Raw genomic sequence first — 17,025 nt, forward strand, 5'->3', positions numbered from 1 at the left:
GGTCAACCATGCTGACCTGCCTGAGAGAGAGAGAGAGAGAGAGAGAGAGAGAGAGAAACTATTATCACTCCTTACAAAGCCACCCACCTCAACACAGTGGGCGGCTGGGTGGGCGGGATTACAACACAGTGGGCGGCAGGGTGGACGGGGATTATGCCACACTTCCGTCCACAAATTAACAACAGCACGCGCCTAGTAACCGCCCACACCACGACCCCTTTGACCCATTGCCGACCTCCGACCCCACGCCCACACCTAACCTAACCTAACTTCTGGTTTTACTCACCACCAGGAAGAGCTTAGTATGCCCTTAGCAAAGTTGTTTAACATGTCCTTAAAAACGGGTGTAGTACCAGAATCCTGGAGGATAGCGAATGTAATACTGGTTTTCAAGAAGGGAGATAGATCACTATCCTCTAACTACCGTCTAATCAGTTTAACATCAATTGTAGGCAAATTACTGGAAGCAATCATTTCAAACTCTATTTGAAATCACCTGGAGAAGCACAAGTTGATCAATGATTCCCAACATGGCTTCACAAGTGGGCGTTCATGTCTAACTAATCTATTAACATTACTTTCATCTGTTTTTGAATCAGTGGACGAGGGGCACGACTATGACGTGGTATATCTTGACTTAAGCAAAGCCTTCGACAGAGTCCCCCACGAAAGGCTAATAAGAAAAGTGGAGGCTCATGGCATTGGAGGAGATATTCTAAAATGGATTAGGGCGTGGTTACAGGACAGGAAACAGCGAGTGAGCATTAACGACGCTAAATCGCATTGGAGCAACGTCACTAGTGGAGTTCCCCAAGGCTCAGTACTTGGACCATAATTATTCATTATATACATAAACGACATAGATATCGGCATAGATGACACTAAAATAGGGCGTGTAATTAAATCTGACGAGGACTGCAAAACTACTGGAAGATCTAAAAAAAAAAATTCGAATGGTCTGAAAAATGGCAGATGAAATTCAATGTTGATAAATGTAAAGTACTCAGTATAGGAGATGTAAACAGGGAAACCAGATACCAGATGAACAACGATGATATAGAGAAATCCGACTGAGAGAAAGATTTAGGAGTAATGATGAGTAGGAATCTTAAACCAAGTAAACAATGTGTATTAGCTGGGAACAAGGCTAACAAAGTACTTGGGTTCATACAAAGGAGTGTTAGTTACAAGACTAGCGAGGTCATCCTAAAACTATATCTTGTGCTTGTTAGACCTCACTTGGATTACGCAGTTCAGAGGAGAATAACAAGACTAATCCCGGGCATTAGGAACCTTGAGTACAGAGACAGGTTAAAGCATCTTAATTTACACTCCCTCGAGAGACGTAGAGTGAGGGGCGACATGATAGAGGTGTATAAATGGAAGTCAGGACTAAACAAAGGTGATATAACAAAGGTACTCAAACTATCCAACCAGGAGCGAACTCGTAACAATGGTTTTAAATTAGACAAATTTAGATTTAGGCGCGAGATAGGTAAACATTGGTTTGGTAATAGAGTAGTGGACTACTGGAACAAGTTACCAAACATCGTCATTAACTAGAACACGCTGGATAGGTTGGGTTGGGTGGATATATGAGTGATAGGGGTTAGGTGTAGACGGGACTGTCCAGTATGGCCCAATAGTTACTGTTCCTTCATTCATATGTTCTCTAGTCCTCTACCTTAAGCTATGCCCTACGTGCCCTCACGCCCACCCTCACGCCCACTCCTCATGCCCACTCCTCACGCTCACGCCTCCTCGCCCACCCTTCACCCCCACCCCACCCCCCCACCTCCGCCCTCTTCGCCCACCCCTTCACCCCCCACCCCTCACACCCACCCTTCCACCCACCTTCACCCTCCGCGCCCACCCCTCCGCCCACCCCACCCCCACCCTCTCCCATCACCCCACCCCTCCGCCCATCCTTCCTCCACCCCCCACCCCTCCGCCCACCCTTCACCCCCACCCCTCACGCCCACTTCCTGTAGATAATGTAAGACTGAGATTATCCCACACCGGAACCTTCTTAGCGCGGCCTCCTTGTGTCCTGGGGGAGGGGGTGAGAGGGCAGGGGGAGGGGGTGAGAGGGGAAGGGGAGGGGGGAGGGTGAGGGGGAGTGGTCGTGAGGGGGTTCATATACCTGAGGGCACGTTATGAACAGTATTGCCAAGGTCACAGGTATAGCCAGATTACATAGTAAAGTATTCTGTACACCAGGAGGCAGCGTTGCCAATAATAATAATAATAATAATAATAATAATAATAATAATAATAATAATAATAATAATAATAAACACTTGGCCGTACAGGTAGTTAAGGCCAAGACACCTAATGAGGGGTAATTAGGCCAGGTGATTGGTTAACAGTCATTAGACGAGGAGGGGAGGGGGGTGAGGTGGTGGGGAGGTTAGTGGGGTGGAGGTGAGGATAGTGGGGTGGCAAAATGACAGAGAGAGAGAGAGAGAGAGAGAGAGAGAGAGAGAGAGAGAGAGAGAGAGAGAGAGAGAGAGAGAGAGAGAGAGAGAGAGAGAGAGAGAGACTCAGATGTTCCTGCAGATACTCACAACATTCTTCAGTCAGACGGAAGTACAAGATAAACAAGAGGGAGTGTCATGCTTCCTCTCTGGTGGCGACAAGCAGTCAACCCGCACCTCCCTTTACCCCCCTCCTTCCACACCCTAACTCCTACCCTAATCTTCCCTCACCTCCCACTCTCTCACCCTAATCAGTCTACTCCTCACCCTACAGAGCATAACACTTAAACACTATATTATTGAATGTGACACTGTTAAAGACTTTAGGCCACCTGGCTTATTGTATCATGAACTATGTAATTACTACACTAAATCAGGAGTGCTTGAGGACATTCTTGTTGTCTATACAAAATTTGCTGCTGGTCCACATATGAACCTCTGTCCTGTGTGTCAGTGAACAGTGATATTACCCACAGTGTCAAGACCCCTCGTTACCCCTAGCCATACCACTCTTCATCCTGGATCCCTTCCTTTCCTTCCTTCCTTCCTCTCTCTCTCCTTCCCCTCACCTCACCCCCCCTTCACCCCTAGGTTACTATAACAACCCTGACCTTAGTTAACGAGCGTACCATTTGAGGTCACCTTAGGTCATGGGAGTAGCCTGTACTACTAGGCCCCAGTGCGTCACCTATCAGAGTGGTGGTGGTGGTGTTAGTGGTGGTGGTAATGGTGGTAGTAGTGGTGGTGGTGGTGATGATGATGGGAGTGGTGGTGGTAATAATGGTGGTGGTGGTAGAATTGAATGTGTATTTTATACAGACATAAGTTAGTTTATAGTGCTTTCCATACTCATCCTGTAACCGTTAGTTAGTTTATTGTACTCAACATTGTCATTGTTGGACGCGAGTTTAGCTAAGGCATCAACTCTATCATGTTCACTAATGCCTATGTGAGAGGGGATCCACAACAGCTTGATCCTGACACCCTCGTCAACAAGACACATATGCGGGTGCCTGGTTTCAGAGACAAGCGGATGACAATGTGAGTTTAAATTATCAAGAGCAAGTGTAGTAGTGTGTGAGTGTCCAGAAGGATGGCAGTATTTAACACCTCTCGTGTGAAGAACATGACCGCAGTGACCACCAGGCTAGGAGGCGTCCTACCGGGTCCCCTTCCAGGCACCGCTAACAGGATCTGGTACCACTAATATTTTCCCTTGGGTTCCCTTGTGTATTATGCTTCACACCCCACCTCTCGCCTCCTCCCCTCTGTCTAGGTACACTGTATACCTACACTGTCTAGGTACACTGTATACACACTGTCTAGGTACACTGTATACCTACACTGTCTAGGTACATTGTATACCTACACTGTCTAGGTACATTGTATACCTACACTGTCTAGTACCTGTATACCACACTATTACATTGTATACCTACACTCTCTCAGTACAGTTTGTATACCTACACTCTCAGTACATTGTTTGTACTACACTGTCTAGTACATTGTATACCACACTGTCTATACATTTATATACACACTGTCTAGGTACATTGTTTTATACCTACACTGTCTAGGTACATTGTATACCTACACCATACTGTACAATATGAGAATCTTGGCTAACCTCCTCCTAACTCTCTGTCTCTCTCTCCTCAAATTTCACTAACATTTCCACTTACCTATCTAGTCCCACCCCTCCCTCACCCCACCGTCCCCTCTCACCCTCCCCCAGCCCCCTCTCCCCACCCCCCACCTGCCCCTCTCCCACCCCACCCAGCCCCTCTCACCCCTAAGCTGGCTCCCTCACCTTGACCCCTCATTCTCCGAGATCTTTACAACGCCAAACACCTCTCATCAGTTCTCTCCATTACCAACAAGAAACTGAAAGATTGATTCCTATCTACCTTAGGATAGATGGATAGAAGAATAGACGGTGAGGGGGAATGAGGGAAATTAGTGAAGAGGAAGAGAAAAGTCAGTGCGAGAGAGGGACAGTGGGGTGTTATGTGAGGCACTTTAGACTGGCATCTCTGGGTCGGTAAGCTTATTATGTGGAACTGAAGGTGTGAAGCTGGGGCCCGCACACTGACCACTACCCTCCTGACCACCACCTACACACCCTCCTGACCACCACTACACCCTCCTGACCACCACCACCTCCTGACCACCACCTCTGACCACCACCACACCCTCCCCGACCACCACTACACACACACACCCTCCTGACCACCCACCACACACCCTCCCCCAATACACCCCCCTACTACACCTCCCTGACCACTACACCCTCCCTAACCACCACCACTACCTCCCGACCACCACCACTACACCCCTCACAAACCACCCTACACCTCCCCTGACCACCACTACCTCTCACCACCCAACCACCCCTCCTGACCACCACACCACCTCCCCGACCACCACTACACACCCTCCCCAGCCACCACTACACTCCACTGGGTACCACAGCAACTACCACTCGTGGTGCACATAAACTAGCTATCACTCACAGTATGGGATACTGTCCAGGCAAAATTAAATAAAATCAATCACACACACACACACACACACTTAGTCATAGGTTGATTTATGTCTTACGACGTTCTTAAAAGAGGGAGGGAGGGAGGGAGGGGGAGGGAGGGAGAAGGAGGGAAGGAGGAAGGAGGGAGGAGGAGGAGGGAGGAGGACAGGAGGAGGGAGGAGGAGGGACGGGAGGAGGAAGGAGGAGGGAGGAAGAGGAGGAGGAGGACGGAGGGAAGGACGGAGGGAAGGACGGAGGAAAGGACGGAGGGAAAGGACGGAGGGAGGGAGGGGAGGGAGGAAGGGGAAGGAGGAGGAGGAAGGACAACATATTGACTCCAGAGTAATATAAGAATATTTAGTCAGTCTTGAAATATTAGTGTGTTGGCTCATGGTGGTGTAATGGTCGGAAAACAGGGCGACTTATCCTCATCTAATCCTCACCCCTAATCCTCACCCTCACACACTACTCATCCCTCCTCCTCTCACCCCTCCTCATCACCCTCCTCCCCCCGGAAGTCAGACCCCTCAGATGTTACTATAACACAACTTTTTCACTCCTCTCCCCCACGCCTTATCCACGTCACCACTCTCTAAACAGGGTTAGGTTAGTGTTAGGTTAGGTTAGGTTATGTTAGGTTAGTGTTAGGTTAGGTTAGGTTATGTTAGGTTAGTGTTAGGTTAGGTTAGGTTAGGTTAGGTTAGGTTAGTGGTGCGGTACTCTATTATCAGGGGTTGGCACTGTGGTCAGGGGTGGCAGTATGGTAAGGATGTGGCAGTATCGTTAGTGTGTGGCAGTATCGTTAGGGTGTGGCACTGTGGTAATGGGGTGGTACTCAGTCACCCGGATAGGTCAGGTCAGGTCAAACTAATATGTGTGTAGTGACCTATAACACTCTGAGAGTCATGTTGCTTTCTCATACTCACATACTGTCTTTCTCACGCACACACTGTCTCACACTCACACATACTGTCTCACACCTAATGTCTCACTCACTCTTAACAACGATGTTATTGAGAAATCCGACAATGAGAAAGATTTAGGAGTAATGATAAGTAGGAACCTTAAGCCAAGTAAACAATGTGTATTAGCTGGGAACAAGGCTAATAAAGTACTTGGGTTCATACAAAGGAGTGTTAGTTACAAGACTAGCGAGGTCATCCTAAAACTATATCTTGTGCTTGTTAGACCTCACTTGGATTACGCAGTTCAGAGGAGAATGACCAGACTAATCCCGGGCATTAGGAACCTTGAGTACAGAGACAGGTTAAAGCATCTTAATTTACACTCCCTCGAGAGACGTAGAGTGAGGGGCGATATGATAGAGGTGTATAAATGGAAGTCAGGGCTAAACAAAGGTGATATAACAAAGGTACTCAAACTATCCAACCAGGAGCGAACTCGTAACAATGGTTTTATATTAGACAAATTTAGATTTAGGCGCGAGATAGGTAAACATTGGCCTGGAAATAGAGTAGTGGATGAATGGAACAAGTTACCAAACATCGTCATTAACTAGAACACGCTGGATAGGTTAGGTTAGGTTGGGTGGATATATGAGTGATAGGGGTTGGGTGTAAACGGGACTGTCCAATAAAACCCAGCTGCAGTTTCCTCCATTCTTATGTTCTTATTCCCGCACGCACTTTCACACACACAAACTCTCTCAAACACACGCACACTCTCACACTCAACTGTCCAACTCCCACAATACAAGATACACCGTGAGACCAGCGTGTTACCTTACAGCCTATGGTACCACGAGAGAGAGAGAGAGAGAGAGAGAGAGAGAGAGAGAGAGAGACAGAGAGAGAGACAGAGAGAGAGAGATTGTCCCACTCTCTCTCGCTGATATATTAAGACTGTATCCACACTTCACACCCAGCAGCTAAGTCAACTCTTATGAACTGAACTAAACAATGTACTGGAAATACTCTGTAACATTCAACGCCACAATATACTGACCACTGGGGTCTGATGAACACCCTTTGTCACCTCTGTTGTTCACAGTACGGGGTGCACAATAAACTAGCTACCGCTCACAGTAAGGGGTGCACAATAAACTAGCGACCGCTCACAGTACGGGGTGCACAATAAACTAGCTACCGCTCACAGTACGGGGTGCACAATAAACTAGCTACCACTCACAGTACAGGGTGCACAATAAACTAACTACCACTCACAGTACTGAGTTTTTAACCAGCTACCGCTCACAGTACGGTGCTGACAATAGCCGCTCACAGTACAGGGGTGCGCAATAATCTAGCTACCACTCACAGTATAGGTATAGGGTGCACAATAAACTAGCTACCACTCACAGTACGGGGTGCATAATAAACTAGCTACCACTCACAGTACGGGGTGCATAATAAACTAGCTACCACTCACAGTACGGGGTGCACAATAAACTAGCTACCACTCACAGTACGGGGTGCACAATAAACTAGCTACCACTCACAGTACGGGGTGCACAAACTAGCTACCACTCACAGTACAGGGTGCACAATAAACTAGCTGCTGTTCGCGGCAAAAATTCTAAATTTTTTATTAATTTTATTATGACCAACACCCCCCCCCCCTCATGGGCGTCAGAAGGGCGTATATTCCCTCACCCACTGAAGTAATATTTGGTCTTAACACAAAGGTCGGGTGTCTTGCTTGTCGGGTCTGTGGCCTTCTCACCCGTTTGGTTTGGTTGTAGGATAATTTTGTGTTTGTGGGTTTTTTTTTTAGTTTGTGTTTATTTGCAGCTGAATAATTCGGTCTCTCTCTCTATGTATGTATGTATGTATGTATGTATGTATGTATGTATCTCATGAATTCACACACACACACACACGTCACGTCTCATAGCCTCTTAATCTTATGTAATAATTACGAGTGAAAATTAATCCACCCGTTGGCACTCAAGATGTCAGGGTGTCAGGGGGTGTCAGGGGGTGTTAGGGGGTGTAAGAGGGGTGTCAGGAGGTGTTAGAAGTGTAAGGGGGTGTAAGAGGGGTGTCAGGAGATAGGGGTTTAGCGGATGTAAGATAGGTGTCAGGGGTGTAAGCGGATGTAGATAGGTGTCAGGGGGGTGTCAGGGGTATCAGGGGTGTCAGGGGGTGTCAGGAGGTGTCAGGGGGTGTAGAGTGGGGTGTCAGGAGGTGTCAGGGGTGTAGAGGGGTGTAAGACCAGTGTCAGGGGTGTTAGGGGATGTCAGGGGGGGGTGTAGAGGTGTAAGATTGTCAGGGGGTGTCAGGGGTGTAAGATAGGTGTCAGGGGGTGTAAGATAGGTGTCAGGGGGGGTGTGAAGGAGGGCCAGGAGTGTCAGGAGTGTCAGGGTGGGCCAGGGAGGTGTCAGGGTGGGCCCAGGGAGTGTCAGGGGAGTGGGCCAGGGGAGTGTCAGTTTGGGCCAGGAGTGTCAGGAGTGGGCCAGGGGTGTGTGTCAGGGTGGGCCAGGGAGTGTCAGGGTGGGCCAGGGAGTGTCAGTTTGGGCCAGGGAGTGTCAGGGTGGGCCAGGGAGTGTCAGCCGCTGTTCTTTGATCCACATGACACCGCTCCCTCTCACTCGCTCTACCACAACTTTCACACCCAAGCTGCTGAGAGAGAGAGAGAGAGAGAGAGAGAGAGAGAGAGAGAGAGAGAGAGAGAGAGAGAGAGAGCCTTTTCTTTCTCTCTCTCAACCTAACCTAACCACAACGTGTCTTTTTCAACAATTTCTCAGAGACAGAAAGACAGATAGAGATGAATTATTATTATTATTGTTTTTATTATTATTATTATTATTATTATTATTATTATTATTATTATTATTATTATTATTATTATTATTATTGGTTCTGGTATATTAGTTGTGGTAGCTGTAACTAATTGTGGTTGATAGTGGTAGTTGTGGTTACTGGTGGTACTTAGTGACCTTAAACGAGGTGGTAGTGGTTGACCCTATGGTACATGACCTCAGTTGACCTGTCATATGACACTCCGGCGGTGGGCGCGACGCTTCACTGCTCCTCTGAACCAGGTCATTACTAGGTGCCAACTAGTGAGGGGTGATGGTAGTGAGGGGTGAGGGAATTGAGGGGTGATGGTAGTGAGGGGTGAGGGAAGTGAGGGGTGATGGTAGTGAGGGGTGAGGGAAGTGAGGGGTGAGGGGCCGGTTGACCAGTGCATGGCAGCTCCTGTCGAGAGTTACTACCACTCTCTATCATCCATGAATCTATCTAGCCTCCTTTTAAAACTTTCCAGCGTTCCAGCACTTACTACAAAGCTGCTAAGCTTGTTCCACTCATCCACCACCCTATCTAGCGTCCTTTTAAAACTTTCCAGCGTTCCAGCACTTACTACAAAGTTGCTAAGCTTGTTCCACTCGTCCACCACCCTATCTAGCCTCCTTTAAAACTTTCCAGCATTCCAGCACTTACTACAAAGCTGCTAAGCTTGTTCCACTCGTCCACCACCCTATCTAGCCTCCTTTAAAACTTTCCAGCGTTCCAGCACTTACTACAAAGTTGCTAAGCTTGTTCCACTCGTCCACCACCCTATTTGTGAACCAGTTTCTTCCTATCTCCCTCCTAAACCTAAACTTATCCAACTTAAATCCGTTGCTCCGAGTCCTCTCCTGCTCACTCATATAACAACACATCAAGGAAAATCGCGAGCGTTACAGGCCGACAACACCAGGCAGGAATTAGAAAAGGTAAATAATTACGAAAAACAATGGAAAATCCAAACCAGTCTCCCGAAATTCACAGTGATACCCTTATGCAGAAGGAAAACCCATCCATTAGTAACCAATAATGCCCAGATAGAATACAAAAGCAGAGGCACCCTCCTGGGCCTGCATATATCCACGACAGGTTACTCCCATCATGTCCACAGTAGGAAGGAAAAGGCAAGAAGAGAGCCGAGAAAACTATACTGCTTTAATGCGCTTCCTGAGAAAATAAAACTCCGCCTGGTGACATCATTTATTAACTTACCCAGCAGTACCTCTTGTGAGCACCACTCAAATATTAAATTTACAGGTGGTCCAAAATGAAGCCCTAAGATTTGTCACAGGTGAAAGATACCCCTTCACCTGAACCACAGCTGAGATACATTGAGACCTGAGAATAAAACCCATCAACCAGCAGCTGCACACCCTGGCCAGCAGTCTGGCAAAAGATAGAACGATCAGAGCAAGAACTCCTTCAAAGACTCCCACCAGACAATGACAACAACCATACATGGTTCCCAAAAAGTTACTAAAAGGTCCATTACCACCCCCGATCAACATGGCCAGGCAATAGACAACCTCCCTAGACCAGCATCCACCAGTAGGGTCGGCGGAATATGAAATAAGGCATATATGGCACAGGGTAGGATGTCTAGTGCCTGTACCGGCAGACAATAACTAACCCATGACACAACCCTAACACACTATTACCTTAGTCAGCCGCCCTCTCTTACCTCCTCTGAACTATAACTTCCTTCCCCACCTCTTATCTTCTTTCACCTTTCCTTTCTCTACAAAGGTGAGAGAGGGAGTGAGGGGAGAGAATTGAGGGGGAGAGGAGAGGGTGAGGGGGAAGGGGAAAAAAGGGTAGGGGGAAAATAGTAGAAGGAGGTAGTGAGGGGTGTGAAGGGAGGGGGTAGGAGGGGTAAAGGGTAAGGAGGTGGGGTGAGAGGGTAGTGAGGGGTGGGGTGAGGGTAGTGAGGGGTGGGGTGAGGGTAGTGAGGGGTGGGGTGAGCCTCAACCAATCCACCAATCACGACCGGGGACGCGATCTCACCGGGCCAATCAATTCAATTTCAATATTTTATTTCTTGATAGAGGAAGCGGGATCCTGGTGCTGTCACTAGGTACAATAACAACAGTGGCATCTGGCAAGTGTCACAAGTATGTACAAATATTATAAAGGTTCTTACTAAAGCCTAAGGAAGGAAGGCTATTCCTTTAACACATAATGTTCTTTACATAATATCTGGCCAGTATGGGGAGGATCATCGTCAGGGGGTCGTGGTCCAGCAGGCGTCACGGAAGCGTTGTGTGGGGAGACATCTTAGGAGGTAGTGGATAAGGGTGCGGCTGTCGGGTCTTCTGCATAATGCACAAGAGCGTTGCTCAGGGGATGCGGGGATACCAATCTCCCAAGCAAAGTCATACCCAATGATGATACGGGCAGCAATCACGTCCCCTTTCCGCGACCCTTCCCCATAGACATACGAGCGGTCGGGAAGTTTACGGAGGACATCGTACCAGGTGGGCGGGAGTCCAGGGGGATGGCTGCTTCCCGAGCTTCTCTCTGTTTGCGTCTAATTTGTGTCCTAAGCTGTAAAAGTCTTCGAGGAACAACGTAGTCAGGTGTGGCCTTGTTGTAGTCAGGTGTGGCCTTGTTGTAGTCAGGTGTGGCCTTGTTACAGCCAGTCTTGGGAAGGCCATCTGCTGCCTCATTCCCCAAGATACCGACATGACTGTATATGGAATCACAGGACGGCCTGCATCCTGAAGTGTGGATGTTAACCCTCGTATTCGGAGGATGAGGTCCTTATTCTCCCCTGATCCAGATGCTGTCCCGTCGAGACCAGACCTGGAATCGCAGCAGACATGCAAGGGGGGACAGAAACTACCTGGCCAATCTGAATAATGAAGTCATGCAAGTGACCGCCGACTCACTTAACCTTGTCCTGTCTGTCTGTCTGTCTGTCTGTCCGTCTCTTTCCCTTTCATTTCTTCTTCGGAATTATTATTATTATTATTATTATTATTATTACAGGTAAGATCACAGCAGGGAGGGCCACACACAATAGGGTCACAGCAGGGAGGGCCACACACAATAGGGTCACAGAAGGGAGGGCCACACACAATAGGGCCACAGCAGGGAGGGCCACACACAATAGGGTCACAGCAGGGAGGGCCACACACAATAGGGTCGAGCAGAAGGAGGCCACACACAATAGGGTCACAGTAGGGAGGGCCACACACAATAGGGTCACAGCAGGCAAGCAGTCACACAACAGGGAGGGCCACAGCAGATAGGGCCACACACATCAGAAAGGCAGGGCCACAGCAGGGAGGCATGGCCACAGCAGGGAGACAGGGCCATAGCAGGTAGGGCCACACACAATACAGCCACAGCAGGCAGTGTCATAGAAGGCAGGGCCAGAGCAAAAAGGGTCACATTCAACAGGGCCACAGATGACAGGGCCACACACTGCAGGGAGGCCACAACACAGGGGTCACACACAATTGGGCCACACACAACAAAGGGACCACAGCAGGCAGGGCCACAAATAGGGAGGGCCACACACAGTAGGGGGAGGGGAGGGGAGGGCCACACACACAGGGAGGGGAGGGAGGGCACACACACAGCAGGGAGGGAGGGAGGGGAGGAGGCCACACACACAGCAGGGAGGAGGGAGGCCACACACACAGGGAGGGAGGGAGGGAGGCCCCACACAGCAGGGGAGGGGAGGGGCACACACACAGCAGGGAGGGAGGGAGGGCACACACAGCAGGAGGGAGGGGAGGAGGGCCACACACACACAGCAGGGAGGAGGGAGGGCCACACAGCAGGGAGAGGGAGGGCCACACACACAGCAGGGGAGAGAGGGAGGGCCACACACACACAAAACAGGGAGGAGGGCCACAGGAGGGGAGGAGGAGGAGGGCCAGCAGGAGGTAGGCAGTTCTCACCATTCTACACGGGGACGATCATCGTGCTGAAGTTGTGTAACAAAGCCCCTGCCCTGGAAGCCTGTGTGTGTCTGGTGCCACCCTCAAAAGGTGTGACTATTTAAGCCAAACACGACGGCGACTCGGTATCTACGGCTTTTTGCCAATCCACTTTCTGTGTTCTGGCAAACTTTATCCGTTTTCTCTTTCCTTTTACATTACTTTTTTTTTTTTTTTTTGCCTTCGAGGGGAAACTGAGTACAGATATCCTCCCGACTTTCAGTAGAGGTGGGGAAAAATGTCCAAAGGAAGTAATGAATTACGAGTAAAATAGATTTCAGGTTCTCTCAGCTGGTCTACTCAGTTGGTCCCCTCAATAGGTTCCTCCCTCAGCAGGTCCCCCCTCAGCAGGTCCCCCTCAGCAGGTTCCCTCAGCAGGTATCTCAGTGGAAACATAGGACCCTCAACCGACCTGTGTTAAACCCCGGGGAACCCTTAATCTAGTTTTCTTTGAAGTACCGATAGTTCGCGTCGTCGTGGCCTCGGGCGCTCATTTCACCGGGTAAAGTTGGCGGTAGGGGCGACGGCGCGGTGAAGGCCACACACCCTGGGGGCCTTCGTCAGGAAATTGGGCAACGGACAAACGGCCAGGTTGTTCATATTGAAGAGGACGTGTGTACAGTGTAAATTTGGGGCGTTGTGTCTGTAACAGCGGGCGTTCCGGAACCGCTGGGGGGGAGGGGGATGAGGGGTGGAGGGGGAACGGCGAGATGCACTAATGTTGCCTCCGCTACATCTCACGCCTCCCTTCCTCCTCCCTCCTCCCTCCTCTCTCCTCCTCTTGTCCCCAGTCTTGAGGTACTGGGATGGGAGGAAGGGGGGGAGGGGGAGTAAAGAAGAGAGGCGGAAGGAGAGGGTGAGAAAAGGAGAGGGGAAGTATGGAGGAGGGGAAGTAAGGGGGAGGGGAAGTAAGGAGGAGGGAAGTAAGGGGAGGGGAAGTAAGGGGAGGGGGAAGTATGAGGAGAAGAAGTAAGGAGGGAGGGAAGTAAGGAGGAGGGGAAGTAAGGAGGGAGGGAAGCAAGGAGGGAGGGGAAGCAAGGAGGGGAGGGGAAGTAAGGAGGGGAGGAGAAGCTAGGGAGGGGGAGATACCTTGAGAATTTACACTGTGACTCTCAGACCAGCTGTGAATCCGGGGAGGGGGAAGGGGGGTGCTGTAGGAGCCCCCCCTCCCCCCTCAGAATTTTTTGGAGATCTGACCAATATCATGGCCATTTTGAGGCCATTTTGAGGTCATGTGCACTTGATATTAGGAGATATTCTGAGGTCAATGGTAATTAATTTTTACAATACAAAAACACCTGAGGACAATAGTGTATTAAAGAAGAAGTATTAGAATTTTCTCCCTATAAGAAAGACTATCCCACAGGACCCCACACAGATCCCAGGACCTGTCAGGATCCCACAGGACCTGCCAGGACCCCACAGGACCCCACAGGACCCCACAGGACCCAGGATCCCACACAGATCCCCAGGACCCCCAGGACCCCACAGGACCCCACAGGACCTGCCAGGACCCCACAGGACAGGATGACAGGATCCCACAGGACCTGCCAGGGGATCCCACAGGACCCCACAGGACAGGATCCCACAGGACCTGCCAGGATCCCACAGGACCCCACAGGACCCCCAGGACCAGGGGACCCGCCAGGATCCCACAGGACCTGCCAGGACCCCACAGGACCTGCCAGGGATCCCACAGGACCCGCTAGATCCCACAGGACCCACAGGACCCCACAGGACCCGCCAGGATCCCACAGGACCTGCCAGGATCCCACAGGAGGATCCCACAGGACCTGCCAGGATCCCACAGGACCCCTAGATCCCCAGGACCTGCCAGGATCCCACAGGACAGGATCCCACAGGACCTGCCAGGACCCCACAGGAAGATCCCACAGGACCCCCCAGGATCCCACACAGGAGGATCCCACAGGACCCGCCAGGATCCCACAGGACCTGCCAGGATCCCACAGGACCCAAGGATCCCACAGGACCCGCCAGGATCCCACACAGGACCCGCCAGGATCCCACAGGACCCGCCAGGACCCCACAGGACCCCACAGGATCCCACAGGACCCGCCAGGATCCCACAGGACCCACAGGATCCCACAGGACCCGCCAGGATCCCACAGGACCCCACAGGATCCCACAGGCCAGGATCCCACAGGACCCGCCAGGATCCCACAGGACCCGCCAGGATCCCACAGGACCCCCCACAGGACCCCACAGGACCCCACAGGACCCCACAGGACCCGCCAGGATCCCACAGGACCCGCCAGACCCCAGACCCAGGACCCCCACAGGACCTGCCAGGATCCCACAGACCTGCCAGGATCCCACAGGACCCGCAGGATCCCACAGGACCTGCCAGGACCCAGGACTGCCAGATCCCACAGGACCTGCAGGATCCCACAGGGCCAGGATCCCCAGGACCCACAGGACCCCACAGAGGACCCCACAGACCCCAGGATCCCAGAGGACCCGCCAGGATCCCACAGGAGCCAGATCCCCAGGACCTGCCAGGACCCCACAGGACCCCACAGGGATCCCACAGGACCCGCCAGGACCCCGCTAGATCCCACAAGACCCGCAGATCCCACAGGATCCCCACAGGACCCCTAGGATCCCACAGGACCCGCTAGGATCCCACAGGACCCCAGATCCCACAGGACCTACAGGACCAGGACCCCACAGGGACCCCCCCACAGGATGGACCCAGACAGGATCCCACAACCTGGGATCAGGACCCCACAGGACCCACAGGACCTGCCAGGATCCCACAGGACCTGCCAGGGACCCCACAGGACAGGACCCCCAGGATCCCACAGGACCCCACAGGACCCCCAGATCCCACAGGACCTGCCAGGACCCCACAGGACCTGCCAGATCCCACAGATAGGATCCCACCTGCCAGGATCCCACAGGACCCGCCAGACCCCCCACAGGACCCCCAGGACCCCAGACCCCAGGACCCGCCAGGATCCCCACAGGACCCCCCAGGACCCTGCACAGGATCCCACAGGACCCGCTCCTTATATACCATAATAAGTGGTGGTGTGGGAGACAGTGTTACCAGCTCATTCATGTGTTATTTGTCTCCTCTGTTGACTAAAACTTTCCCGCCCTCAGAGTTGGCAACATTTTCTGCCAACGCGAATTTTAGTTTTTTGTGAAATGTTAGGCGCTGGTGAGGTCCTGATTGGTTGAGTTAAGATGTAGAGGAAGGTGTTGTGTGTGTATGACTCTCTCTCTCTCTCTCTCTTTCTTACCCACACACACACACACACACACACACACACACACACACACACTACTACTACTACTACTACTGGTAATCAAGTATGACGATCATCCAGCTATGATACAATGATATGAGTTATTAAGGATGTCACCTTCGTTGGTGAGTTCTAAGGTGACTAAAGAGGCCGATACGGGACAGGGAGAGTCGATCACAGATGTGGCACGTGTGGGGGGCTACATCTAGTGCGGGAGGGGCGGTGGCAGCGTCTTTCCGGCGTTGGCGCTTGTCTGCCTCGTTATGCAGTCGGGCTAACTCGAAAGTATTGACACCTTCTCGTGTGGTGCTCCTCCAAGCGTTACGGTGTGGAGTAATCGTCTCCCAGGTGAGGGGGTCGATTTGGCACCTTTTTCAGGTTTGTCTTAAGACTATCCTTATACCTCTTCAGTTGCCCGCCAGCGTTACGTTTACTATTCGTTAGGTGACTGTAAAGTAGCTACTTTGGCAGTCTACTGTCGTCCATGAGGGTAACATGGCCAGTCCAGCGTAGTTGTTCATGGATAATGGTAGCCTCGATGCTCCTACAGTTGGTGTCAGCGAGAATACTAGCATTTGTTCTCTTGTCTTCCCAGCGAACTCGGAGGATGGAACGTAGACTACGTTGGTGAGAGTTATCAAGTGCCTTGAGGTGCCTCTTGTATGTGACCCATGTCTCACTGCCCTACAGCAGGGTGGGGAGGACCACTGCTCGATATACGTGTAACTTTGTAGATAATTTCAGCTCCCTACAGCTGAAGACACGGGTACAGAGTCTACCAAAGGCTTGAGATGAACATCTGATCTGATGTTGAATCTCTTCATCGATGTCCGCGGTGGTGGACAGGTGGGAGCCGAGATACTGGAAGTGGGTAACATTAGAGAGGGTAGTACCGTTAAGCTGGGTGGATGGTGGAGGGGTGGCTGAACCAGGGGCAGGCTGAGAGAGAATCTGAGTATTACACACACACACACACACACCAAGAAAGAGAGAAAGAGAGAGAGAGAGAGAGAGAGAGAGAGAGAGAGAGAGAGAGAGATAAATAAATATTATAGA

General features: G+C 50.9%; 2 protein-coding genes across 2 annotated transcripts in view; both read left to right on the forward strand.

The window, feature by feature from the left end:
• The window catches only part of LOC121869210 (tetra-peptide repeat homeobox protein 1-like), a 34,625-nt gene extending 20,397 nt beyond the window's left edge, over nucleotides 1–14,228 (forward strand). The window contains exon 3 of the mRNA XM_042370448.1: nucleotides 14,064–14,228. Coding sequence (XP_042226382.1) covers nucleotides 14,064–14,228 — 165 coding nt within the window. The remainder of the gene's footprint in view (nucleotides 1–14,063) is intronic.
• Nucleotides 14,225–15,316, forward strand: LOC121869211 (basic salivary proline-rich protein 1-like). Its single transcript, XM_042370449.1, has one exon. It carries the CDS (start codon nucleotides 14,225–14,227, stop codon nucleotides 15,314–15,316), a length of 1,092 nt encoding a protein of 363 aa, XP_042226383.1.
• The last annotated feature ends 1,709 nt before the right edge of the window (nucleotides 15,317–17,025 follow it).

This window comes from Homarus americanus, unplaced genomic scaffold, assembly GCF_018991925.1.
Source record: "Homarus americanus isolate GMGI-L3 unplaced genomic scaffold, GMGI_Hamer_2.0 scaffold51128, whole genome shotgun sequence".
NCBI classification, from domain to species: Eukaryota; Metazoa; Arthropoda; class Malacostraca; order Decapoda; family Nephropidae; genus Homarus; species Homarus americanus.